Source organism: Leptodactylus fuscus, chromosome 4 (genome assembly GCF_031893055.1).
Source record: "Leptodactylus fuscus isolate aLepFus1 chromosome 4, aLepFus1.hap2, whole genome shotgun sequence".
Lineage (NCBI taxonomy): Eukaryota > Metazoa > Chordata > Amphibia > Anura > Leptodactylidae > Leptodactylus > Leptodactylus fuscus.
The window spans coordinates 222,842,206-222,869,786 of record NC_134268.1 but is presented as its reverse complement, the minus strand read 5'-3'; the positions used below and the strand labels follow the sequence as shown (position 1 = coordinate 222,869,786).

Here is a 27,581-nt window from a genome sequence, read left to right as displayed (position 1 = left end):
GAGCAGCCCGATCCTTCTCTAACATGCACCACCACATGATCGTCCGCTCCTATGAATCTGAGGGTGCAGGTCCTCCCGCTTGTTCCCTAGGACTCCCTTTCTGTAGCTTCTGAGGACATGGACTCCCCAGTCCTGACTAGACATGTCTTATCCTCCGTGCAGGGAGTTTCCACCATCCCGGGCTCTGCCATGGCTGAAATATTTCAGTGGATTTTTCTTACAAATGGGTTTTTCCCATTTTATTGAAATGAGGATTAAAGAGTAACGTTACAAAAAAACTTAGGATGTGTCTGGATATAATGGCCCCCGGACCCCTGCACCCCTCGTGTCTGCGGCCGGAGAGGAGTCCTGAGGCCCATGACGCCTATACTGCCCCAGCGCTCAACTCAACCCTTCGCCCCTTTGTTATATTTTGGTGGGGGTCTGTGTTTTTCCCTGATGGTACAGGGCGGCTGCTCTCAGCTGTTGGTTTGTTACAGTTGCATCTCGTCTAAGCCATGCTCTAGTCGTCTTGCATCAGTCTGGAGTTATCTTTGTCTTACAGGTTTATGTTGCTGATGCCATTGTAACAGACCCTCAGCTGTACAAGCACCTGGTCACATTCACTCTAAGGCTGAGGCCATCCATGGCACAAAAGCTCCATTTTTGTTTCAGGTTTTGCTGAGTGTTTCATTCGTAGCCCAGTGTGGCTTGGAAAGAAATGTGAAATCTCCTCGAGGTCTCGCTCCTCTATATGTGGCGTCATCTCCTCGGGCCCTGGTCACATCTGCTTGGCCCCCTAGACCAAGCCCATGTTGTGTGAGCGCTCCAGCACCATATTACGGTATATACGCCTCTTACAGCTGCCTTGTTCTCCTTGATGGGGTAGTCTGGTGTCAGAACAACATGGCGGCCTCTTCCCGTATCCTGTCCAGGTTGTCTTTAAGTTCAGCCCTGTTCACTTTAATGGGCTAAGCAGCAAAGTAAGACCGACCCCAGGACGGCTGTGGAGCTTTGTATGGACGTCAGCACCCGCCATGTTCTTCTAACCCCCTTTAATAAACATGTCCTGGGGGGCCATTCTATGGTGTAAACAATATGGCGGACAGCTTCTTCTGTCTGCTATACGCAGGACTCTTTGTTACAAAAGTAAACACCACAGACGATCCAAAGTGACTGCAGACAGAGGGGGGCGCTGTCTGATGGATGAGAGCAATGGACATCAGTAATAGTGTGAACCCAGGAGTGACAGTCGGTCAGGCAATTCTTGTCCAGCCAGTGAAGGTTACGTCAGGGGTCGCCATCAGCAGCCATATTGTGTGGGGTCCTGGGTACAATAACAGCCGGGCACTTCCGTAGCACATCCAGCACACGTACAGTATATTGTCCATACAGTGGAAAATGAAGAGGAATTCCTCCCCGGGTGACCCACAACGTGTTATCGGTGCAGCGAATCGTCCTTCTGTGCGGCGGGATCAGGCAGGGCACTTATTCCTCAGCTCCTTGGTGTGACTTCTGTCTTCTGTCCCCACTTGAAAACACTGAGAGGTGAAACCTGCAGAGTATCGGGGGTGGGGGGGGGTGAAATCTGCCCCAAGATCTGCAGCAATCTGCTCCATGTGAACTAGACCAACACAATTGTCATATAAATGGCCACGTAGCCAGTAAATCCTCTGACCTCAGATGCAATTCTACATCTTCTTGCCTGGAGTTGCAGCTCAGCGGACACCGATGGCAGATTCTCTGTTACCCGTCAGTCTGAGGTTAGTCGCTGCCGCCGCTCTGGTGTCCCATTGCTTTGTGTGTCTCGGGGCGATGCTGCAGGTTTTGCACGTTTCTCTGTGTGTTGGTGAGTACGCCCATCCCAGTCACTTGGCTCTGGTGTTGACCAGTTTGCCCGGACACCCGCACTGTAAGTGTCGCACCATTCCTGCGTCCTTTGTTGTGTGTAGTTTATTTATATCGTATCCTCTGTTCTCGACGCTCTTTCCAGGAAACGGAGGGCTCGGGCTTCACGCTGTAATTTCAGCCTTCACTCAGCCGCCGTATTATCTTCCTGTAGGACAATGCATTGGTCAGAGCGGACATTGGCCGTATTCACACACTGTTCCTCTCGCCTTGTTAGGGCCTGTGTCTTCTGGGATAAGGTCTCGCTCTCAGGCCGCCATTGGAAGTAACAGCAACCAAGTGCCTAAATCTGGCTCCATATACAGCCTGTATGTGAGCGCCTCCTGTAATAACTGGCGCGTAAGCATGTCCTCAAGAAGGTGCAATGGGGGGGATCTTTACTAAATACCTTGTAATGGGTGGATGTCGCCCACTGGAGCTCTTATATGACTGAATTGACTATTTAGGTTGACTTAGTCCGTGTTCACAAAGGTGCATTCAATCTATGCAATATGGAGGGATTGTCAGCTTATTAAACAGATTCTACACTGAACCCCAAGCGTCATGGTCACTAATACCAGGGGTCTCCCACCATGGCTCCTCTGATACTATAAACACTAGTAGGGTTGGGGGTTTACAAGTTTAACTTTGGTTCCCGATCCTGTGCCGCCTGTATCGGCCATTAATATTGGCTCCTAGTTTATATTCGCAGCACAATATGGTGTTAGTAAAGCTCCTTGTATACACTCAGTGGTCGCCCACAACCCTTCTCCTCCTCTCAGGTCTGAGCCTTGTCCTACACCTAATGTAAGTGATGCTTCTCTCATCTGCAGGAGTAACCGGGAATGTTTTCTTTGTAGGTCTGATCAGCGTTCGGAGTGGAGGTGGGCGATGGAGCGGGCGGCTATTATCTGTCGCTGGACTTGGTTACAAGCTCAAGTTTCTGACCTAGAGTTTCGGATACGGCAACAGACGGAGATCTACAAGCAAATCCGATGTACTAAGGTAACCACGAAAGCGACGGCCTTAAGGTGACTCTATAAAGCGCTATGGACTCATTTGTAACCATTGCTGCGGTGAGGTTGTGTGCAGCGCCTTGTCTGTGTCATTCTACAAAAACTGTGCGGCCCTGGCCTTACTAAGGCTGCAACCTAATGGTGCTGAAGCTGCCACTTACTATATGATGGAACCATGGGTCAGACTCTGTCATTTTGATGCAGTTTCTTAATTTTGCAGGTAAATTTCATTCATTTATTGTTACACCTGTAAGATTAAGAAACTGCATCTAAAACGACAACACAATGGCGGCTCTGCGCAGGTTCAGCTGTAACATGTTGTCCTGTATATGCAGCCCTCTGCCTGGTAATATCAGGTACCCGACGGACCCCACTATAGTAAAGGGGGGCCGCACGTGGCCGATCCAGCAGGAGATGTGCATGTAGGCGGACATGCCGTGCCTGGCTCTTACTGCGGACACTTCTGGGATCTACCTGAGCCCTGCACACGTCATATTTGGGCATTTTGCCCATTCGCAGCTACTGCGTGAAATGAAGTCATCCAAGGACACGGCAGGTTTGCCTTAGTTAAGTCCTCCATTAAAGGCGCTGATGGACGTCCTCCTCGGTAACTAGCAGAGCACGACCGCTGTAATGTCCGGGCCCGGTCACAGACGGCTCATGTCCTATGTGGGACTCATGTGCAGCCACTTACCTGGCCGTGTCCTTATAGGATATATAGTCTTCTGCAGGGGATGTGTATACCGGCTCACTTCTTTAAAAGAGATTTCTAACATCAGGAAAAAAAATTCCAAGTTGGTGAATGGCTAAAATATAAATATCCCTAAACGTCTCTCATGGCCCCATGACCCACCCCACCCCCGACAATGCCATTGGTGACCTACAGCCACTGAATGCAATTAGGAAAACCCTTCTAGCTTGTTCTCCGTTACTATATAACAAACGAGTCCCATTAGATCACACCCCCCCACACGCACACCCCTTCCCTTCCTCGCTGTCACATTCCTAGGTGTAAGAGCCGGCACATCGTATCCTAGTCTGGAGTAGGACAGACCATTAATTGGGTTTCCTCACAAAGACCACGCATCCCCAGGACAGCGGCTCAGTGTCTAATCCCGGGGCCCCCAGACACCCCCATGTTGTGCCTGACCCCTGTGGGGCTGATCCAGAAGCCGGTTCCAACCCTCCCATAGAGATTAATAGAGCAGACATGTAGGGGTTATGGTGGTGGTTTTGGCAATGTAGGACCCCCAGCACATGTGTATGGAGTATGTCAGACCCCCAGCAACCCCAGACCCTGATCTCCTATTAGGTGGAATAGAGGAGGCACTTCTCTCCCATTTTGGGCGGGAACAGGCTGAGATCAGGAGGGGATTAACCCTTTGTTCTTCCTGCGGTAGTGCTCAGGTCTCCGGTCTCCTCTCATTACTTATAGCTCCTTTATATACTCCTATATTCCTTTTATAACTTGAGTATTCCTATAATCCTGCCGGACCCCCCCCTCAGATCGGCCCCCGCACAGCTTTGTGTAGCCAATAATTCATCCATCACTTCTAGGCTTAGGGTTCCCTTGAGAAGTCTAATGAATGGTGGCCTCCGATGTCTGAGCGGCGTCTTGTCGCACGGTGATGACACCTGATGAGCCTTTTTATTTCCCTGCCAGCGCTGCTTTACATACAATAGTAAGACTCAGAGACCAATGGCGATGTATGTAATGGGGCCGAGGTGCTAGTAAGGGGATGCAGCCGCCGTCTCTCTTATTACACGGAGCTGCAGCAGCTATATATAGGGCTGCTCGTGTGCCCGGCTTATACAGGGCCATGTCTGCAGCCCTCCTATCTCAGCTCTATGGTCAGTGGTGGAGTCCTGGATGTCAGGTCACACTTATGGGGTCGGCTCACCGATGCCGCTTGTCCACTCTCTCGGGGTAGGTGATAGTTTGCACCCCTGTCTGGAGATGTGGTCGGACACTTCAGCTCCATTTCTGTAGGACTAGCGGACACAAGAATATACTTTATACTATTACTGGCAGTTTCCCCGTTCTGTACCTTTATCCTATGTGTTATATAGGGGATATGTTACATTGGTGGTAGAGCTCTGCTCACCGTGTCCTCTCGGGTAACACATTTGCAGACTGGGCTGGTGGCCATATTGGATGCTTGGGGTTATAGGGTTACTACAGAACAGGTGGGAGCCGCCTTGTCCTCGCCATACACATCTATGGATGGTCTCCTTGTATATGGCACAATACAATACAGATAAATGGCCTTTATTTACTCCCTGGACTATCCGTGGATATGGCAGAGATCTAAATGAGGAGGTCTCAGGAATCTGCACCGCTCCTGAAGAAACCACAAGCTTTACACTTAGTATATTCATCAGCAGGTTCCAGTCTGAAACGTATCCCCTCATTGCAGGGGGATACCAGGGCCACCCTACTGTGCACGGGAGTGAATGGTGCCTGCTGGGTGGATGGGGTGGCTGTGCAGGGTGAGCTTTGTGGGGTCGCTGTGTTCAGTTGACGTTTCTTGGTGAGGTCTGTGGGTGTCAGTCACGGCTGGGGGGGGAGGGGGGGGCTTAGCTATTGGTTAGTGTTATACAGTGCAGGGATTTTTGTGTTCCTCACCCTCCGCTTTCTACAACTCTTTTCCAAAATTTCTTCATACTTGTTTAATGACCATTGCTGAAGGATTTTGGAGCCCTGGCGATGACCCTGATGTATGTCCTGCCCACCCCTCTCTCCAGGGTGGAGATACCGGCTCATAGACCTGCCCCTGTCCCCCCTTCCTTCAGACCACCCCTCCTGTGACCAGGGACTCTGTATGATGTAAATGACCCCTAATGTGCGGCCCGCTAAGTGTCTATTGTGCGGCCATGTTTATGGCTCTTGTACATGCCCCAGTTTGTGACGCTGCCGCTCTTGTGTTTCAGGGAAGTGTTGTGCTCGGGGACTCTCCACAGAGTGAAGACACAACGCCGCACCAGTCGGCAGGACCCTCAGCGGTGCTGAATACTCGAGGCAGCCGGTTGCCTTCATCTTCGTGTTCCCCATCCATCATTAAAGCCCCATCTGGGAACAGTCTATGTGAAGCCTCATCTAGCGCCTCCAACCCCGCTCTGCCGAGTGCAGACAAACAGGTCAGTTTCATGAGATGGATGATGTCGGCCTCGTGGCCACTCTCGTGTTTGCACTTCTAGGCTCTGGTTTAGTTTGCTCAGCTCCATAGTCCTAATGTAAAGCTGGCTGCGCGCCTTATACAGCGGTCGGCTGACCTCTCCTCAATACACACGAGGGTCTGATAATAGGATGGTCAGCGGGTCATGTGGGGGCGGCCATGAAAGCTGGATGATCCATACATGCTGATAGGCTCCCTGTAACAGTGTCATATAGGACTTACCTTTCCAGATTGAGAAGTGGAGCGTCCTGGGGGCAGAAGTCCGCCTCAAATACCTATTTAATATCTACCATGTTGTCGGGCCCTAAAACCACATGAGTGCATGTAAGACCCCTGCGTCATATCTGTGGTGTGCTCTGAGTGTCCGCTCTGTCTGTTCCGTATAATACTATCATTACGCTGGGTGTGAGATACATCGCTGTATATACTATATACATGAGACGCTCAGCAGGGAGGGGGTCACGTGTCGGATGACGGCAGCGTCTGGCCGCAGACTATCTCACCACTCACAGGAACTTGTTGGTTCTTGAGCAGGACGGGAGGACGTTCAGTAATGAAGAGAATGTCGGCTGAATTCCATCCAGAGGCGCAGGGTTTACCCACTGAGGTATCTACAAAGCAAAACCTGACCCTACACCATGTGATGGAAGATACCAGGGCGCCATCTTGTTTCCCTTCATACCCTGGCTACAGAATACATTGTATGAGCCGTATTATATGGTGCCAAAGAAAATGCAACTCTAGACCCTGGTGACGGCTCCGTCTCCTCTATAACCCTGCTGTCACTGCGAGGACATAAACCGGGGCCCCAGTAACGTGTCCAGCCGCAGGAGTCATGGCTTCTCTCACGTGTTCCCCCGAGGAGAGGGAAGGACAGATCAGTGACGGCCCCGGGCTGTGTTCACACCTCACTGTTAATCTTCCTCTCTCCATTGTTCGGCACTTATTTGACTGTGGCAAGTGTCAGTATCCGTCATGGCCGCCCGTACAGATACGCCCTGCAGTAGATTGTGCTGAATGTCTCGCTCTGCTGTTTGTTGCTCTTCTCCTTGGGTGTCTGTAGACTCGTCTGCTGTCTGTGGCTCCCGAGCAGTTCGGTCACACTTGTGCTAGTGATCCCCTGACCGTCACACGGCCGCAGTCTTGGGGTTATGGCTTTATCTCAAAGGTCACTGCAGTAGTTAAAGGGGTTTTCTAAGATTACAAATTGGTCATGGCTTCTCCTATAATCAGTGCCCTCCCTCCAGCTTCCCCTGGTGTCCCTGCTTGTGTCTGACGCCGTGTCCCATTCCCAGCCCTCATTGGGGTTTTTAACATTTACTCCCTGCGCACAAAATACTGGGTACATGACTACAATGGGGTCTGAAGGCTGCGCCCGGATGTCCCGAATATCTGCTCTGTAGACGTGGCCAGCGCTTCATTGACTTCTATGAGGTGGCTGATTTACATCTTCAGCAGCTCCATAGAAGTGACTGTACCAGAGCTGGTGCCGCTGTGCCCGTACCCTACAGATCAGACACCTGGACCCAGAGCGGGTGCCGCTGTGCCCGAACCCTACAGATCAGACACTTAGACCCAGAGCTGGTGCCGCTGTGCCCGTACCCTACAGATCAGACACTTAGACCCAGAGCTGGTGCCGCTGTGCCCGTACCCTACAGATCAGACACTTAGACCCAGAGCTGGTGCCGCTGTGCCCGTACCCTACAGATCAGACACTTAGACCCAGAGCTGGTGCCGCTGTGCCCGTACCCTACAGATCAGACACCTGGACCCAGAGCTGGTGCCGCTGTGCCCGAACCTTACAGATCAGACACTTAGACCCAGAGTGGGTGCCGCTGTGCCCGTACCCTACAGATCAGACACCTGGACCCAGAGCTGGTGCCGCTGTGCCCGTACCCTACAGATCAGACACTTAGACCCAGAGTGGGTGCCGCTGTGCCCGTACCCTACAGATCAGACACCTGGACCCAGAGCTGGTGCCACTGTGCCCGTACCCTACAGATCAGACACTTAGACCCTGAGCTGGTGCCACTGTGCCCGTACCCTACAGATCAGACACCTGGACCCAGAGTGGGTGCCGCTGTGCCCGTACCCTACAGATCAGACACTTAGACCCCGAGTGCAGCAGGAAACATTGGCTCCACCGGCCTATTCACATCTGTGCAGGGGTTTCCTAATCCGCACAACACAAAGTGGTTACCTAAGGAAACCCCCGGACCCCATAGACTGTAATGAGGGAGGTCTGTGTGGTCTCCGCTCGGTGCTGCTTCCAGGACTTTTCTCTCTGCATTTTTCATGCGCAGATCTGAACAGAGCCTGACATAGGTGTGAACATGTCCTAAGCCACAGCGCGGAGGTCTGATGTACAGGCCGGCCATGTCTGGTGTATACAGTTACAGCAGTGTGAGGGATGAAAATGGCTTCTGGGTGGTCAGCCCACTATTAGCATGTACTGGGGATGCATGTATATTGGATAGGGCCAGGGGTGCAGGTCAGGCCTGCTGTACTGCAGCTATTCCCCCAGGTGGCGCCATCAGGCTGATTTTTGCTTTGGTTTTCTGTCAATTTACAGTAGTCAGTGACTGTAGGGATTATAGAGATACAGCGAGGCAAGTCCTCCAGGTATTGTGTATACTGCAACCAGAGCAATGGTGGTGAGCTGGGTGTAGTGAGCGCAGCTCTGGGGTATAATACAGGAGAAGTAATGTAATGTATGTACACAGTGACTGTACCAGCAGAATAGTGAGTGCAGCTCTGGGGTGTATAATACAGGAGAAGTAATGTAATGTATGTACTCAGTGACTGCACCAGCAGAATAGTGAGCGCAGCTCTGGAGTATAATACAGGAAAAGTAATGTAATGTATGTACACAGTGACTGCACCAGCAGAATAGTGAGCGCAGCTCTGGAGTATAATACAGGATAAGTAATGTAATGTATGTACACAGTGACTGCACCAGTAGAATAGTGAGCGCAGCTCTGGAGTATAATACAGGATAAGTAATGTAATGTATGTACACAGTGACTGCACCAGCAGAATAGTGAGCGCAGCTCTGGAGTATAATACAGGATAAGTAATGTAATGTATGTACACAGTGACTGCACCAGCAGAATAGTGAGCGCAGCTCTGGAGTATAATACAGGATAAGTAATGTAATGTATGTACACAGTGACTGCACCAGCAGAATAGTGAGCGCAGCTCTGGAGTATAATACCAGATAAGTAATGTAATGTATGTACACAGTGACTGTACCTGCAGAATAGTGAGCCCAGCTCTGGAGTATAATACCAGATAAGTAATGTAATGTATGTACACAGTGACTGTACCAGCAGAATAGTGAGCGCAGCTCTGGAGTATAATACAGGATAAGTAATGTAATGTATGTACACAGTGACTGCACCAGCAGAATAGTGAGCGCAGCTCTGGAGTATAATACAGGATAAGTAATGTAATGTATGTACACAGTGACTGCACCAGCAGAATAGTGAGCGCAGCTCTGGAGTATAATACAGGATAAGTAATGTAATGTATGTACACAGTGACTGCACCAGCAGAATAGTGAGCGCAGCTCTGGGGTATAATACAGGATAAGTAATGTAATGTATGTACACAGTGACTGCACCAGCAGAATAGTGAGCGCAGCTCTGGAGTATAATACAGGATAAGTAATGTAATGTATGTACACAGTGACTGCACCAGCAGAATAGTGAGCGCAGCTCTGGGGTATAATACAGGATAAGTAATGTAATATACACTCACCGGCCACTTTATTAGGTACACCTGTCCAACTGCTCGTTAACACTTAATTTCTAATCAGCCAATCACATGGCGGCAACTCAGTGCATTTCGGCATGTAGATATGGTCAAGACAATCTCCTGCAGTTCAAACCGAGCATCAGTATGGGGAAGAAAGGTGATTTGAGTGCCTTTGAACGTGGCATGGTTGTTGGTGCCAGAAGGGCTGGTCTGAGTATTTCAGAAACTGCTGATCTACTGGGATTTTCACGCACAACCATCTCTAGGGTTTACAGAGAATGGTCCGAAAAAGAAAAAACATCCAGTGAGCGGCAGTTCTGTGGGGGGCGGAAATGCGTTGTTGATGCCAGAGGTCAGAGGAGAATGGCCAGACTGGTTCGAGCTGATAGAAAGGCAACAGTGACTCAAATAGCCACCCGTTACACCCAAGGTAGCCAGAAGAGCATCTCTGAACGCCGCACAGTACGTCCAACTTTGAGGCTACAGATGGGCTACAGCAGCAGAAGACCACACCGGGGGCCACTCCTTTCAGCTAAGAACAGGAAACTGAGGCTACAATTTGCACAAGCTCATCGAAATTGGACAATTGAAGATTGGAAAAACGTTGCCTGGTCTGATGAGTCTCGATTTCTGCTGCGACATTCGGATGGTAGGGTCAGAATTTGGCGTCAACAACATGAAAGCATGGATCCATCCTGCCTTGTATCGGTAACGGTTCAGGCTGGTGGTGGTGGTGTCATGGTGTGGGGAATATTTTCTTGGCACTCTTTGGGCCCCTTGGTACCAATTGAGCATCGTTGCAACGCCAAAGCCTACCTGAGTATTGTTGCTGACCATGTCCATCCCTTTATGACCACAATGTACCCAACATCTGATGGCTACTTTCAGCAGGATAATGCAATGCCATGTCATAAAGCTGGAATCATCTCAGACTGGTTTCTTGAACATGACAATGAGTTCACTGTACTCCAATGGCCTCCACAGTCACCAGATCTCAATCCAATAGAGGAGCATCTTTGGGATGTGGTGGAACGGGAGATTCGCATCATGGATGTGCAGCCGACAAATCTGCGACTGCAACTGTGTGATGCCATCATGTCAATATGGACCAAAATCTCTGAGGAATGCTTCCAGCACCTTGTTGTATCTATGCCACGAAGAATTGAGGCAGTTCTGAAGGCAAAAGGGGGTCCAACCCGTTACTAGCATGGTGTACCTAATAAAGTGGCCGGTGAGTATGTACACAGTGACTGTACCAGCAGAATAGTGAGCGCAGCTCTGGAGTATAATACAGGATAAATAATGTAATGTATGTACACAGTGACTGCACCAGCAGAATAGTGAGCGCAGCTCTGGAGTATAATACAGGATAAGTAATGTAATGTATGTACACAGTGACTGTACCAGCAGAATAGTGAGCGCAGCTCTGGAGTATAATACAGGATATGTAATGTAATGTATGTACACAGTGACTGTACCAGCAGAATAGTGAGCGCAGCTCTGGAGTATAATACAGGATAAGTAATGTAATGTATGTACACAGTGACTGCACCAGCAGAATAGTGAGCGCAGCTCTGGAGTATAATACAGGATAAGTAATGTAATGTATGTACACAGTGACTGTACCAGCAGAATAGTGAGCGCAGCTCTGGAGTATAATACAGGATATGTAATGTAATGTATGTACACAGTGACTGCACCAGCAGAATAGTGAGCGCAGCTCTGGGGTATAATACAGGATAAGTAATGTAATGTAGGTACACAGTGACTGCACCAGCAGAATAGTGAGCGCAGCTCTGGAGTGTAATACAGGATAAGTAATGTAATGTATGTACACAGTGACTGCACCAGCAGAATAGTGAGCGCAGCTCTGGAGTATAATACAGGATAAGTAATGTAATGTATGTACACAGTGACTGTACCAGCAGAATAGTGAGCGCAGCTCTGGGGTATAATACAGGATAAGTAATGTAATGTAGGTACACAGTGACTGTACCAGCAGAATAGTGAGCGCAGCTCTGGAGTATAATACAGGATAAGTAATGTAATGTATGTACACAGTGACTGCACCAGCAGAATAGTGAGCGCAGCTCTGGAGTATAATACAGGATAAGTAATGTAATGTATGTACACAGTGACTGCACCAGCAGAATAGTGAGCGCAGCTCTGGAGTATAATACAGGATAAATAATGTAATGTATGTACACAGTGACTGCACCAGCAGAATAGTGAGCGCAGCTCTGGAGTATAATACAGGATAAATAATGTAATGTATGTACACAGTGACTGTACCAGCAGAATAGTGAGCGCAGCTCTGGAGTATAATACAGGATAAGTAATGTAATGTATGTGCACAGTGACTGTACCAGCAGAATAGTGAGCGCAGCTCTGGAGTATAATACAGGCTAAGTAATGTAATGTATGTACACAGTGACTGTACCAGCAGAATAGTGAGCGCAGCTCTGGAGTATAATACAGGATAAGTAATGTAATGTATGTGCACAGTGACTGCACCAGCAGAATAGTGAGCACGGCTCTGGAGTATAATCCAGGAGGTTGCTCGGGTATCCATGGGCATTCTCCGTCTTTCTCCTGAATAATCTGGTACACAAGGTTGGACATACTACTTGTTCTAGTTGTGTACATTCTCTGTATAGACCAGCCTCAGTATTTCGCTCTGTGTATTATGTCGTCTTGTTTTCTTTATATGATCAGGATGCAGACGGCTCCCTCTAGTGGCTCCTGCAGGTAATTGGTCTGGTCTGTGCAGGAGTCACGGTCGCTATAAATAACACATGGGTTAAAAGTTATAATTCTGTTTGAGGTTGTTCATGTTCGGTCGTCCCGGGTTCTTCATCTATTTTATTGTAGTATTTTTATCTTTCACCGCTGGACCCGCTCGGGGGGATTTATCATCTCTGGAGTTTCCTCCTCGGGTCTTTAGTTTTCTTCCTGACATAAGATGTTCCTGTATTTGAGGCTCTGACTTCTTAATGGTCTGTTGCCTCTGACAAGGTCTTGTACGTCATTAATGAAATCTGTCAGTAAGGTTGCGCTCCACCCGGATATCCTATAGTGCCAAGTAAGTCACAGAAATGGAGAAAGGTGTGTGCTGGTCCCCTATAATTTTTATTTCTATAGCGCCAACATATTCCGCAGCGCTGTGCAATCTGTAGGGTTCAGATACAGACAGAAAGATGCATTACAAAGAAAGTGATTTCACACACTGGGACTGAGGGCCCTGCTCACAAGAGCTTACAATCTATGAGGTAGAGGGGGTGACACAAGCGGTAGCAGGGGCGGTATTGCTTATACAGGGGTCAGACACTTCTGTAATAGAGGTGACTGTCATTACACAAACATAATACTGTATGAGCCGTCACCAGTCGTGTCCTGTAACATGTGGATGGAGCTCGGACCTATGGAGTTATCCTGAGATGGCCTCATATCATGTGGAGTAATGTGGGGGCGGGGACAGAGGAGGGTTAGATTTTGGGGATTCTAATTATAGTACAGAAGGGTTTACATTAGGACATGTGATCGGCCTGTCTGATAAGATGTGTCTTTAGTTTGCGCTTGAAGCTGTAGAAATTGGGAGTTACTCTGATTGTCCGGGGTAGAGCATTCCAGAGAAGTGGTGCAGCTCGGGAGAAGTCTTGTATACGAGCGGGGGAGGTTCTGATAATAGAGGATGGAAGTGTTAGGTCATTGAGTGAGCGGAGAGCACGGGTTGGGCGGTAGACAGAGATGAGGGAAGAAATGTAGGGAGGTGCGGCATTATGGAGAGCCTTGTGGGGGAGGGGAGAAGGTTATATTGTATTCTGTAATGTATAGGCAGCCGCTGTAGCGACCGGCGCAGCCCGGAGGCCTCGCTGTAGCGACCGGCGCAGCCCGGAGGCCTCGCTGTAGCGACCGGCGCAGCCCGGAGGCCTCGCTGTAGCGACCGGCGCAGCCCGGAGGCCTCGCTGTAGCGACCGGCGCAGCCCGGAGGCCTCGCTCTAGCGAGAATAGATTGTAGAGGGGAGAGTTTAGTGAGGGGAAGACCGATTAGTAAGGAGTTACAGTAGTCAAGGCGAGAATGAATCAGAGAGACAATAAGTGTCTTTAGTGTATCTCTGGTAAGGAAAGGGTGTATTCTGGAGATGTTTTTGAGGTGGAGGTGACATGAACGTGCGAGTGATTCAATATGAGGGGTGAAGGAAAGGTCTGCGTCACACATGACCCCGAGGCAGCGGGCCTACTGCCTAGGAGTTATAGTAAGGCCTGAGACTGCAATGGATATATCAGGGACAGATCTGTTAGATGGTGGAAACAGTAGTAGTTCAGTCTTAGAGAGATTTAGTTTCAAATAGAGCGAGGACATGATATTAGAGACAGCAGAGAGACAGTCACTGGTGTTCTGAATGAGTGCAGGGGTGATGTCCCGGGAAGATGTGTATAATTGGGTGTCATCAGCATAAAGATGGTACCTGAAGCCAAATCTGGCGATGGTTTGTCCAATGGGGGCTGTGTAAACGCGCCATAAACTGGTGAGATCCTCCTAGTAACCTCCTGCCATGTCAGACGTGTTGTCTCTCCTATTAGTCGCTGACAGTTCTTTCCTTCTCTCGCAGTGTTCCCGCCTTACACAGTCTGAAAATGTTGCGTGTCAAAATCCTCCCACCACACCAGTGTGTGAACCCCCCGGACCCCAAAAACCATCTCGTCCAGTCAACGGACTCATAAACTGGTGAGTGGTAGAAGGTCCTTCAGAATGTGATGTAACTGGGGATAGTAGAGCCGGGTTGTCACTTTGTCGCCATGTGGAGAAGACTCTCCCAGAATCCTGTGTAAGGAAGGAGCGCCCCTGCCCGGCATGGTACCCTTAAGGTGTTCTCAGTATACTGCGTCTATACTGCCCCCTGTCTGTGGGCGTAAGACTTGTTCGCCTAGACCTCACCATTGCTCTCCTGCCTCCACTTGGTCTCTCTCTTCCTGGAGTTGTCACTGCTGAGCCCAGTGATTGGCTGCCGTGGTCACATGATACAGCGTGGCACAACTCTGGGGAAAAATAACCAAATCCAGAGACGACCGGTTGTGGATCTTCGCTTAGACTGAGGGGTATACTGTGAATTTTGTGGCAGATTCCACCGCACGTCTCAATAGCAGGCTGAGATCCCAGCAGGATGTTGGAATAAACATGGCGGCCCGAGACTCCGCCTAGTCATAACAGAAAACCGCAATGAAATCCGGATACTCCGCCTGGGGCAGGGAATACCTCTCAAGCGCCTCCATGTTCTGACCTCTGAACAGGAGGTTACAGATTTACTGACATGTTCTGATGTAAGGTGCAGTTACTGACCCCCGGCTGTGTTTCTCCTTCGCAGTGTGCGTTCCAGTCTGTCTTGTAATGGTTCCACAGAGGATCTGGATCCTGAAGAAGTGCTGGGGAAAAAACGCCGTGTCGAAGGCCTGCCTGCAGCACCAGCGCTCCCCGATCCCACCTGCGTGGCGGCCAGAACGCGACCCCTGCGCGGGCACAAAAAACGGCGATTGGTCCGGTCCTGTGACGTGTCGTCTCTCAGCAGGAAGGTAATTGACCATGAGGGTAATGCTGCGTCCCTGCCCTCTAGGAGCTTGTACACACTGGGGAACATGTCTGCTGCTCTACAGTAACATGGCTGATAGCGATGAGGACGGGAGCGTAAGGCGCGGCTTGTGTAAGTCACTTTGCTGCAGCATTAACCCCTTCCCGCTGATGGCATTTTTTGATTTTCGTTTTTGACTCCCCTCCTTCTAAACCCCATAACTTTTTTTATTTCTCCGCTCCCAGAGTCATATGAGGTCTTAATTTTTGCGGGACAATTTTTTCTTCATGATGCCACCATTAATTATTCTATATAATGTACTGGGAAGCAGGAAAAAAATTCAGAATGGGGTGGATTTGAAGAAAAAATGCATTTCTGCGACTTTCTTACGGGCTTTGGTTTTACGGCGTTCACTGTGCAGCCAAAATGACATGTCCCCTGTATTCTGTGTTTCGGTACGGTTCCAGGGATACCAAATTTATATGGTTTTATTTACATTTTGACCCCTAAAAAAAATTCCAAAACGGTGTTAAAAAAATTTTTTTCTAAAAGTCGCCATATTCCGACGGCCGTAACTTTTTTATACATAGGTGTATGGGGATGTATAGGGCGTCTTTTTTTGCGGGGCCAGGTGTACTTTTTAGTTCTACCATTTTCGGGAAATGTTATTGCTTTGATCACTTTTTATTCAAATTTTTATCAGAATTAAAACAGTGAAAAAACGGCGGTTTGGCACTTTTGACTATTTTTCCTGCTACGGCGTTTACCGAACAGGAAAAATATTTGTATAGCTTTGTAGAGCGGGCGATTTCGGACGCGGGGATACCTAACATGTATGTGTTTCACAGTTTTTAACTACTTTTATATTTGTTCTAGGGAAAGGGGGGTGATTTGAACTTTTAATACTTTTTATATTTTTTTTAACTTTTTTTTGCATTTATTAGACCCCCTAGGGGTGTTGAACCCCAGGGGGTCTGATCACTAATGCAATGCATTACAATGCTAATGCATTGCAAAAAATCATTATCTCTTTTGCAGGTTGTATACACCAGCCTGCAAAAGAGAGAATTTGCAGACTGGCTGGGAGCCCTTAACAAGGCTCCCGGCTGTCATGGCAACGGGGGGTCGGCCCTGGAGCATGCTCCAGGAGCCGGCGATCCCTGCCAAAATGGCGGCGCCCATGCGCCGCCGGGAAGATGGCGCCTCCGGCGCCTTTGACAGCAGCGCCGGAGGGGTTAATGCCTCCGATCGGTCCAGGGACCGATCGGAGGCATGAGAGCCGGTTGTCTACTGCTTAAAGCAGTAGACACCCGGCGACTATGACGGCCGCCCGGCTCCCGGGCGGTCGCCATAGTTACAGACCCGACACGCGCCGTACTATTACGGCGCATGTCGGGAAGGGGTTAAAGTCCATCCACTAAAGATCGGCAGCGCTCTGACCCCCGGGCCCCAGCCCATGTGACAGCAGATGACGCAGGTTTTAAACTGCATCTCTGCGGGGTCTCGGACCCCCACAGGTATCCGATTGGTGATGACCTATATACACACCTGACGTGACTTGCCATATCACCGGTCTCTTGGATTGATTTGTATATCTGACGCTCGCTGTTTTCTTGTATTTAGCCGCAGAAGCCGCCGTCTACAAAGTGTGGCTGCGAACCTCCGACTACTTGTATTCTATGTGGGTGCAAGACCTACGTGAAGACGCCGCATCCCAGCACCATGAGCGAGCGCCTAGCACTAGTAGAGCCCTGCTACCACCCCATCCTCTCCTTCCCCTATGGTAAGCGGACAGTGGACGGACTGTATCCTCTGCACTGTATGTAACACTACAACCCTACAGATCCTGGCCTGTCACTCACTCGGCTCATGTAACAAACAAGAGATGTCTAAGTGATACTTGTTCTGCTGAATGTTACGCTTTTGCTGGTGTGAATTGTCACCAAGGCTCTGCTCACATCTGCCTCCGGAGCCGCCATTGCAGGTTCTGTCTGCTGTATTGGTATTCCCAACAATAAAGTTATAGAGGACCTTTCATGGTCCGGGGCACAGGGAGCTCTATATACTGCTGGAAGCAGTATATAGAACTGCCTGTGCACCAAACCATGAAAGGTCCTTTATAAGTCACATCTGTGCTGGATTTCCTCGGGGTCCCCTCTGATTATTTGGGGGTCTGTTTGCTATATCGTGTCAGAGGTCACAGTCTCGTGTGCAGGTTTTGTCAGTAACTTTATGCAAACTCTACAACTGACTACCTGACACCTTTTATAGAGCGTCCGACATGGATGTGACCCTTACTCTGTGGTGGAGCCCACCAGCCCCCATTAGATAAGTCCGGGGTGACAGTAAAGTGGGCTTGGTGTATGATATTGGGGGCACTTAATGGTCAGACTCTTTGGGGTACGCTTGTCATAGACTTTACATAGCTGATAACCTATAATGCATTATGACCAGGGTGAGGGGCCGGCGGCCGCCCCTGTGTGTGCAGCCATTACATCTGCTTTCTGTCAGTACTGTCTGCATGTCGCCTGCCTCAGACCCGTTTCCTAACCCGCCGTCCTTTGGCTGTTTTTAGATACCCCCCTTAACTTGCACTTTGAAGCGTTGCTGAAAGAAGACAGGCAGTTCCGGTTCTCTCAAAAACTCAAAGCTCTTAAGTTTTCTCAGCTCAGCAAGAAATCCTCAGAAAAGTTGCGGAGAGACTGTCCTAGCCCCACGCCGGATTTCTCAGGCAGTAAGTGCCGCAGGAGCTGGAAAATTCCTCTCTACCTGCTGGCAACTCTCTATGGATACTTCCGACCCTTTAAGTGTCATTTGTTCCTCCTCTGAGACTTCTCTTTAGGCTCTGGTTATTACCCATAATGCCCTCTGCTATTTGTACATTACCAGGATACTACATAGAATGGTGTGTGGCTGTTTTCTAATCTTCGCCAGTCTTATGTGACTTGCTTGTCGCTCCCCCGTTCACCACTAGGGGGCACCAGTAACGTTCTCCCCTTTTGTGTAATAGGTAGCTATTATGGTAGAAGTGACCAAGAGAGGCTAAATCTACACCGCACCGAAACCTGGCAGAGGAACGTTAGGTTAACCCCGGACTCCGCAGCAGAGAGAATGAGAGCGCAGCTCCGTAGAACGCCTCCAAATCCATCACATTCAGGTGAGACGGCCGCCATCTTGTCATCACTCAACTTGCCGATACATGGTCAGACTATGTATGACCTGGCCCTATCAGAGGGGCCGATGTGAGCGTTACATCCTCTGTGTACACTACATAGAAGCTGTGCTGGATATTGTGATGGCTGCTGCAGTGTACAGCAGAGGGGACGCACTGGGTGTATACGGACGGCCTGTGCTAAGGTCAGGTGATCAATAACCCATAAAAGACCTAAACTAGGCCACATCCTTAAGAAACAGAGGTCCCCTCTCTATGATAGAAGGGACATGTGCTGTAGCGGGTCACAGCGCCACATGTTGTCTAGTGGCTGTGCTTGGTATTACAGCTCATGTGAGCAATGAACAGGACATCACTGGAAGGTGGCGCTCACCCAAACATGGCTGGCATCTTAAGTAGCGAGCTGAGGTTCCAGGTGTCAGACTTTGCTGATCTTATATTGGCTTGTCTGAAGGATTGGTCCTCCATATTGTAGTCCTGGGGGAAGCTTTCAGTGGGGGTGGTCTTCTTTAGAGACCTTTGCAGCAGTTTTGTGCTTGGTATGATCCCGCATGGCCTGTGTGATAGGAGGCAGGTAGGTCGAAATGTGCAGGTACGTCTCCTGACATGTACAATGGTGCCCGCTGAGAGCCGCTGGGTAGTGCCGTGTACGATTACTCTACATATAAAGATCAATCCCTTTATTCCGGGCCGCTGAGCTCTGTCTGGGTGTCGGCCATTCCTTCCCTGTACAGCAGCTCTGTAGGGTCAAGGAGTAAGACGGAGCCGCACAAGGAGCAGATGCTCACAGGACTGTCATATGAGGACGAACATCCCCGGGAAATGTTCCTGCTGGGATCCGTGCCAAGCCTTGAGTCCCTGGTGGGAGACGGTCACATGAGGGGCGGCTTATGTGTGCACTTCTTAGGGAGCCGGTCTGTATCGCAGGGGGCTGATCCTTAAATCTCGGCTCTTCTCCATACAGGTTATTATAATGAATTTTAGTTCTCATTAGTGACTGAGACCCGGCGCTCCTTGTAGACGTCTACACGAGCAGCAATGTCTTATCAGTAAATGCAGCCGCCACTCACTGTCCTGACATGAGGTCTTGGTACAGCGGTGTCTGCTGCAGACCTGTCTGTACGTCTGTCTGATACATAATCTGTCGTCTCAAGCCCTTCATCTAAATGTGTCATGTCTCCTTTTTGGCCGGCAGGGTCTCTGTTTCGAGAGGACAGGCAGTACAAAGGAATGGCGAACTCCAGCATACACATATCCAGCCCTGTTACTCCAAGACCAAGCAATGCGGCCCAGCAGCTTTCATCCCTCACAGATACCCCCTCATCAGCCAACTCAGCAGTAAGTGCGCGCGGAGGGGCCACGAAATAACCCGCTAAGTCTGATGCTGCAGGTCTGTCTGCTGGGACTCCTGGTAGTCACAAAATGGGGGTCCCTGGAGAGTGTCTGTGGTACTGACATGGCCGCAATCTTAACCAGCCACAGAGCAATGTATGGAGCTCGCATTACACGGACTCACTACTGCCCCCATCATGTGGAGATCTCTGGCTCGGTACACATACACACTACTGCCCCCATCATGTGGGGATCTCGGGCTCGGTACACATACACACTACTGCCCCCATCATGTGGGGATCTCGGGCTCAGTACACATACACACTACTGCCCCCATCATGTGGAGATCTCTGGCTCAGTACACATACACACTACTGCCCCCATCATGTGGAGATCTCTGGCTCGGTACACATACACACTACTGCCCCCATCATGTGGAGATCTCTGGCTCAGTACACATACACACTACTGCCCCCATCATGTGGGGATCTCGGGCTCGGTACACATACACACTACTGCCCCCATCATGTGGGGATCTCGGGCTCACTACACATACACACTACTGCCCCCATCATGTGGAGATCTCTGGCTCGGTACACATACACACTACTGCCCCCATCATGTGGGGATCTCGGGCTCAGTACACATACACACTACTGCCCCCATCATGTGGGGATCTCGGGCTCAGTACACATACACACTACTGCCCCCATCATGTGGAGATCTCTGGCTCGGTACACATACACACTACTGCCCCCATCATGTGGAGATCTCTGGCTCGGTACACATACACACTACTGCCCCCATCATGTGGGGATCTCGGGCTCCGTACACATACACACTACTGCCCCCATCATGTGGAGATCTCTGGCTCGGTACACATACACACTACTGCCCCATCATGTGGAGATCTCTGGCTCGGTACACATACACACTACTGCCCCCATCATGTGGGGATCTCGGGCTCCGTACACATACACACTACTGCCCCCATCATGTGGAGATCTCTGGCTCGGTACACATACACACTACTGCCCCCATCATGTGGGGATCTCGGGCTCCGTACACATACACACTACTGCCCCCATCATGTGGGGATCTCGGGCTCAGTACACAGACACACTACTGCTCCCATCATGTGGGGATCTCGGGCTCAGTACACATACACACTACTGCCCCCATCATGTGGGGATCTCGGGCTCAGTACACAGACACACTACACACTACTGCTCCCATCATGTGGGGATCCCAGGGAACCCCATTTTTATGATTGCTGGACAGATTCCTACTGTCCGACACCTAAGCAGCGATGATGGGAAAATATCCTTTTAAGGATAAGATCTCCTGTCCTGATTTTGTTTTTCCCCTTTCTCTGCTTTATAAGATCGGCATTTTCTATTCTGCATTTTGTGCGTTTTGTTTCAGGCTCTCAAGCGGAAAAGGTTTGAGAATTCGTACGACATCGATAACATTGTCATTCCAATGTCTATGGCGGCTGCGGCCCGTGTGGAGAAGATCCAGTATAAGGAGATCCTGACCCCTAGGTACGTGGCCCTGGCGGCGGGGGATGTGACGTTTATAGGGGTGTGCTATTGTAGTGTCGGCTCTGCAAGAACTTCTAGATTTGTTTTTTGAGTGAATATTAACTTATTAATTAATTTTATTTCTTTTTTTATGGCGACCAATTTAAACCCTGTGTCCTCTCCTCAGCTGGCGAGTGCTGGACCCCTCAGAACAGACCACCCTGGAAGAAGATCCACAGGTAAGTGTCTGTATACACCTTACATCATATAACCTTGTGTCCAGATTACAATAGAAGAGAACGCCTCTATAGATATCATCAATGTGTCATCATTGTATCCACTGCTGACAATAGATGATGTCACATCTTGGCTCCTCCCCTTCCCTGCACAGAGCATGCCCAGAATACTCTTCCATAGACCTCAGTGTGTTGTTTCCAGGCTATTGCTGCCTGTGGCCGTGAGACTGCTGTAAAGTAGATCACTGCCGTAAAGTACGTCACTTAACCCCTTCCCGACATGCGCCCTAATAGTACGGCGCATGTCGGGTCTGTAACTATGGCGACCGCCCGGGAGCCGGGCGGCCGCCATAGCCGCCGGGTGTCTACTGCTTTAAGCAGTAGACAACCGGCTCTAATGCCTCCGATCGGTCCCCGGACCGATCGGAGGCATTAACCCCTCCGGCGCCACGGTCAAAGGCACCGGAGGCGCCATTTTCCCATGCGCCGCCATTTTGCCTGGGATCGCCGGCTCCTGGAGCATGCTCCAGAGCCAACGTCACATTGCCATGACAGCCGGGAGCCTTTACAAGGCTCCCAGGCTTGTCTGCAAATTCTCTCTTTTGCAGGCTGGTGTATGCAGCCTGCAAAAGAGAGGATGATTTTTTGCATTGTAATGCATTGCATTAGTGATCAGACCCCCTGGGGTTCAACACCCCTAGAGGGTCTAATAAATGCAAAAAGAAAAGTAAAAAAAAAAAATATAAAAAAGTATTAAAAGTTCAAATCCCCCCCCTTTCCCTAGAACACATATAAAAGTAGTTAAAAACTGTGAAACACATACATGTTAGGTATCCCCGTGTCCGAAATCTCCCGCTCTACAAATCTATAAAAATATTTTTCCTGTTCGGTAAACGCCGTAGCGGGAAAAATAGTCGAAAGTGCCAAACCGCCATTTTTTCACTGTTTTGATTCTGATAAAAATTTGAATAAAAAGTGATCAAAGCAATAACATTTCCTGAAAATGGTAGAACTACAAAGTACACCCGGCCCCGCAAAAAAAGACGCCCTATACATCCCCGTACACGCACGTATAAAAAAGTTACGACTGTCAGAATATGGCGACTTTTAGAAAAAAAAATGTAACAGTTTTGGATTTTTTTTAAGGGGTCAAAATGTAAATAAAACCAAATAAATTTGGTATCCCTGGAATCGTAACGAAACACAGAATACAGGGGACATGTCATTGTGGCTGCACAGTGAACGCCGTAAAACCAAAGCCCGTAAGAAAGTCGCAGAAATGCATTTTTTCTTCAAATCCACCCCATTCAGAATATTTTCCCTGTTTCCCAGTACATTATATAGAATAATTAATGGTGGCATCATGAAGAAAAATTTGTCCCACAAAAATTAAGACCTCATATGACTCTGGGAGCGGAGAAATAAAAAAGTTATGGGGTTTAGAAGGAGGGGAGTCAAAAACGAAAATCAAAAAATGCCATCGGCGGGAAAGGGTTAAAGCTGTTAACAGCGGAGGAGGTCAGGGAAATCCTCGGGTCCTTCTGTTTGAGGGGCACTTTATTGGGCACAGGCGAGAAATGACCAGCACAAGACCCCTCTGATGTCCCTCTGGTATTTGTGGTTTGAGGAGGTTGATTTTTAACCCTACAATGGCTGACCTGCTCTCCGCACTTGTTGGTTACATTGTTGGTTTCCTGTTGGTTACATTGGGCGCTGTTCAGTCTGACGTTGATGCCTCTAATGTTTTGTCCGGTATTAGACTTCCCATCAGTCGTTCTCCCCACCATGGCCTGTATCTGTGGGGCAGAGCCCCCTCCTCCTCTGGCCTCCCCTTACTCACGTTGCCTGTTCTGTGTCTCTGCAGCTTGAGGACTTGTCTGATGATGCCTATCAGATCCGACACAGTGCGAACGAGGATCTGGAACGGTCCCGCTGGGATTCCTGGACTTCAGCTGCACCACAGAGGCGAGGGAGCAGGTACTTAAATATTTCATTGCATCAAGCACAGCCCATAAGCGGATACGACCGCTCGCTCTGCAGGTCACCTTCACTGTAGCCAGCGGCCTGTCACTTCCAGGCCTGTCATGGGTGACACTGCACAAACCCTGGTGTGTCCATTGCATTGTGCATTACAGGAGCAGAACGTCGCTGAGGTCCCTGTGACCCGGGAGCTCGGAGCAGCCCCATTATCCCTCATAAATCGGGGTGCGGCCTGTCTGCTAGTACAGAGGAGACTTAGGAAGTCTTTGATGGCCGTCGTCCCCACACACTGGCTTATTGGTCAGCTAGTTATGAGGGCTCAGCTTTAGTCAGTCCTGCACTCCCCTGTTGCAGACTACAGGAGGCCGCACGTCTCTTATAGTCCATGGGGAGAGGCCGAACGTTCCTGCTCACTGTGGACATTTACTACAGGGTGGAGGCAGTCCTACTTAAAGGGATTTTCTGGGATTTTTTTTCATTGGCCTTAGGATAGGTCAACTCCAGATCTGTGTTGCGTCCGATAGGGGGTCCCATTCAAGTTGAATGTGCAGATCTGCGATACCAAGCGCTGGATCAATGTATAGGCTTTGTGCACTATATGGCCGTACAGGGAGGTTAGTTCTGTAGGTTTCCAGGGCCCTCAGTTGTCCATCTTGGAGACGCTTTATAACAATGGTTCCTCAATCTTTCTTATGGATGGCATTTTACTGAAATTTTATATATCTTTATTAGATCCTCCAACAAATCTGATGGTCGCTGGACACCCCAACCCTCATCCAATAGCCAAGGGTCTTTCAATCAGCCGGCCTCTCCGGACATTGGATTCCACAGCCTTAATGATGTCCCGCTATCCCTGTCATCTGCTGCACCAGACACGCCAGAGCCTTACAGCAATGTCCAATGCCTCTCTATCCACAGCCGCACCCGGGGCCTCTCCTGGAGTGAAGACACCAGATCTTCCACCCCTGAGGTCCCAGATGAAGAAGAACAGGTTCGTTTTTGTTTTAACCCATTACTGACTACAACTTGTCCTGCAAAAAAAACAACAAATCCTCAAATAGTCACAATCAAAAAAATAAACTTATGGCTTTAAAGACCAAACCGGATTAGCGATCACTTATCGACAGGTTAGCTCAGCAGTGTGTGATCTGTGCGGGTCCCAGACACAGGCCCCGCACAGATCAGATGTTGCAGCAGCTGCTAGTGGATGGGGAGGGTCTGCAATACCGGTTGTTCCAGGGAACGTCAGCGCCCCTCCACATCCACTAGTGGCTTTCAGGACCCAGAGGCTGTTACAAGAGCTGATCTGTGCAGGGTCTGGGTGATGGACCCAAACAGATCACATGCCTTGGGGGTAGTTTGGGTGGAGGCTACGGGAGAGTCGGGGAGATGCTGGGGAGGGAGAGACGGGGGGGCCCTGCGAGGTTGGGGTCGCCACAGGGGTGCTGCGGTGGTAGGGGGCACAGCCCATGCAAGACAGAGGGAGGACAGGGGTGCCAGGGCGGGAAGGGGCATCAGCCCAGGAATCGAAGGGGAGGGTGGGGTAATGGGGGCCGGGGGCGCGCAGGGGTAGGCACGTGTGCGCACTGCGAATCAGAAGCGACAGCGATTACATATAAGCGGCTCAGCGTCACCGCCAATCCGCAGACGAAGTTGCGGTTAGATGCTAGTTCACCATATATAGGTAGTAACGCTCTTTTCTTCTTTCTGCAGACTGTTGCACCGTGGGAGCCTCGCTCATTTCCGCTCACAGACCGAGACTCTCACACTCTCCAGACCCTGCCGGTATCCGCACCGAGCAGAGGCAGGATCAAGCCAGACGTCCTATGTAACGCAGGGAGCAAGTCTGTCCCCCAGACTGAGAGCATAGACTCTGGCATGGCAACAGAAAACCTCGCTCCCGCCTCCAAAGATCCCCCTTTACCCAATAGCATTTCAGTAGTTCGGTTTCGTGCCCACAGCGGTGAAAAAATTGCAAGCCTGGAATATTTTCCTGCCAGGCCGGTGAACAAGAGATGAAAGCGCCGCCTCTTGACAAGATGAGTACGACCAGAGAATGCAAACCCCATATACTTTATTTCAGTACCAAGTGCTTGGCTGACTTGCAGGCCCGAGCAGAGACGTAGGAGCCACCAGTAATGGTCAGGGGGTCCTGGGCTCAGCAGCACGCTGAAGTAAAAGGCCTATGATGAGGTTACAGCGCAACGGCGACCGGCCCAACCTCAAGTACTGGACCGCGGGAAAGTCTCCAGATGTGGATGACGCCAATTTCCTGCGGCTTCCTGAGGTGCGCGAGGCAGTGTAGGTACAAGGAGCAGGCTGACATAGGCAGAGGAAAGGGGGAGGTCACGGGGGGGGCGAGGATCAGGTTTATACCCTTGGCTGCCATAAGGAGGCGCTTCAGCTATTGGAGGCCCCTCCGGCGGTCAGATGCCCCTCCGGTGTTGGGGTCCATCACTAGATGTTAGTTCTATTCTTCATCACTGTGTAACGTTACAGCAGGAGACGCAGCTTCTCCCCGTGTCCGGCGCCACATTCACAAAACACAGCACCGAGAGCGATGACAAGAAGAGAAAGCTGCGACGCGACCGGACCGAGGTTCCTCTCCCTCCGACCTATCCCTGGGAACAAAATGGTGTAATTATTGAATGAGTGGGAAGAATTGACTCCTGTCCGAGGATAGCCGGGTGTATATGGATATATGGAGGTAGATTAAAGTAATAATAAATTCTAAATCCTATTACTCCACGTTGTCCTGTGGTCTTACTAAAGTTTTGATTTTGTTATAAGAAGGAATTCTCTCTGATGTGTGGCTATGTGAGGAGAAATTCTATATATATCTACTGTAAGGGGGACGACTAAGTACAAAGGAGAGACTATTGGGAGCGCAATCTGCTCTGAGTATCGCCACACTGAAGTCCAGATTAATAAAGTTGTCTTTTCCTTCCCATAAGCCGGGCTCAGAGAAGCTCACCCCGCAGACAGCTTGTGTGTTCTGTTTAATGGTAACAATACGGCAGTATATAACACATGGCAGAGACAAGGAAGGTTGGATCTGCATAATTAGCATAACGTGATTGGTGGAGAAGTTGTAACAGTAGCCCTGAGGCATGTCTATTGGATAAGAAACTGGAGAGAGGTCACCCCCCCCCCCCCCCCCCGAGGGCTGAGGTGGGGGGTTGTGAGTTTACTAAACAAAGGTGAGTTATAAAAGACCACCGCATGGACTCCAAATCCAAAATGGTGGTTGTGGGCACATGTCAAATACAAAATGGAGGTTACACAAGCTGACGTCCTCCATATAACCCATACTCGGGGGACATTAGGAGCTGCTGCTCACATCCTGAGGACTCTCCTGGAGACTTCACCTCATTCCCCATAAATAGGTTATAGCAGTTACAGACCAAGGAACCTTCACGGACAGGTCTGTGTGCGCCCAACCCCCATTACAGGCTGCAAACCGACTGTCAGGGGTTTCTTTACAAACCAGGATATAAACTTTATATTCACATGGATGCGAAGGCAGAGCGGTGATATTTAGGATATTCCCATAACCCATCCACCTAATCCCTTACATCAATTGGCAGTGTAGCAAGAGTACATGTTCTTATAGTGAGGTCAGACACCCCTCGGTATGTGTTCGCCGTCTTTCGGACCCCTCTCATTTCCTCGTCCTGTCTTCCATCATGTTCTTCTTTTAGTGGGGTCAGACTCCCCTTGGTACGTGCTCACTGGACTGCGCCATGTCTGTGATGTTATTACATTAGTGGTCTTTACTGAGCCTTGGAGAACCCCAGAGAGATTACAGGAAGACTCCCCAATCCTCCACATATAATACTGAGGGTTGTAGTACATGGGGGGAGGGGGATTATTCTATAGATGGGGGGAGGGGTTTTGATTCTGCTTTGAGCACTTGGAACCCCCTTTATAATCTCCACATGCTCTCTGTCTCCACCA

The 27,581-nt window shown here is 49.7% G+C and overlaps 1 protein-coding gene across 2 annotated transcripts in view; it reads left to right on the top strand.

Annotated features, from left to right (window-relative positions):
• LOC142201038 (KAT8 regulatory NSL complex subunit 1-like) overlaps positions 1-26,358 on the top strand; it is a 33,882-nt gene extending 7,524 nt beyond the window's left edge. The window contains exons 2-14 of one of the 2 annotated variants that reach the window (XM_075271851.1): positions 2,727-2,871; positions 5,814-6,020; positions 14,428-14,543; positions 15,181-15,385; positions 17,005-17,164; positions 17,957-18,115; positions 18,392-18,538; positions 19,749-19,891; positions 21,311-21,429; positions 21,596-21,647; positions 23,509-23,621; positions 24,357-24,615; positions 25,338-26,358. In XM_075271851.1, coding sequence (XP_075127952.1) covers positions 2,727-2,871; positions 5,814-6,020; positions 14,428-14,543; positions 15,181-15,385; positions 17,005-17,164; positions 17,957-18,115; positions 18,392-18,538; positions 19,749-19,891; positions 21,311-21,429; positions 21,596-21,647; positions 23,509-23,621; positions 24,357-24,615; positions 25,338-25,643 — 2,131 coding nt within the window. In that variant the 3' untranslated portion in view covers positions 25,644-26,358. The remainder of the gene's footprint in view (positions 1-2,726; positions 2,872-5,813; positions 6,021-14,427; positions 14,544-15,180; positions 15,386-17,004; positions 17,165-17,956; positions 18,116-18,391; positions 18,539-19,748; positions 19,892-21,310; positions 21,430-21,595; positions 21,648-23,508; positions 23,622-24,356; positions 24,616-25,337) is intronic. The other variant, XM_075271853.1, reaches the window with a different exon arrangement.
• The last annotated feature ends 1,223 nt before the right edge of the window (positions 26,359-27,581 follow it).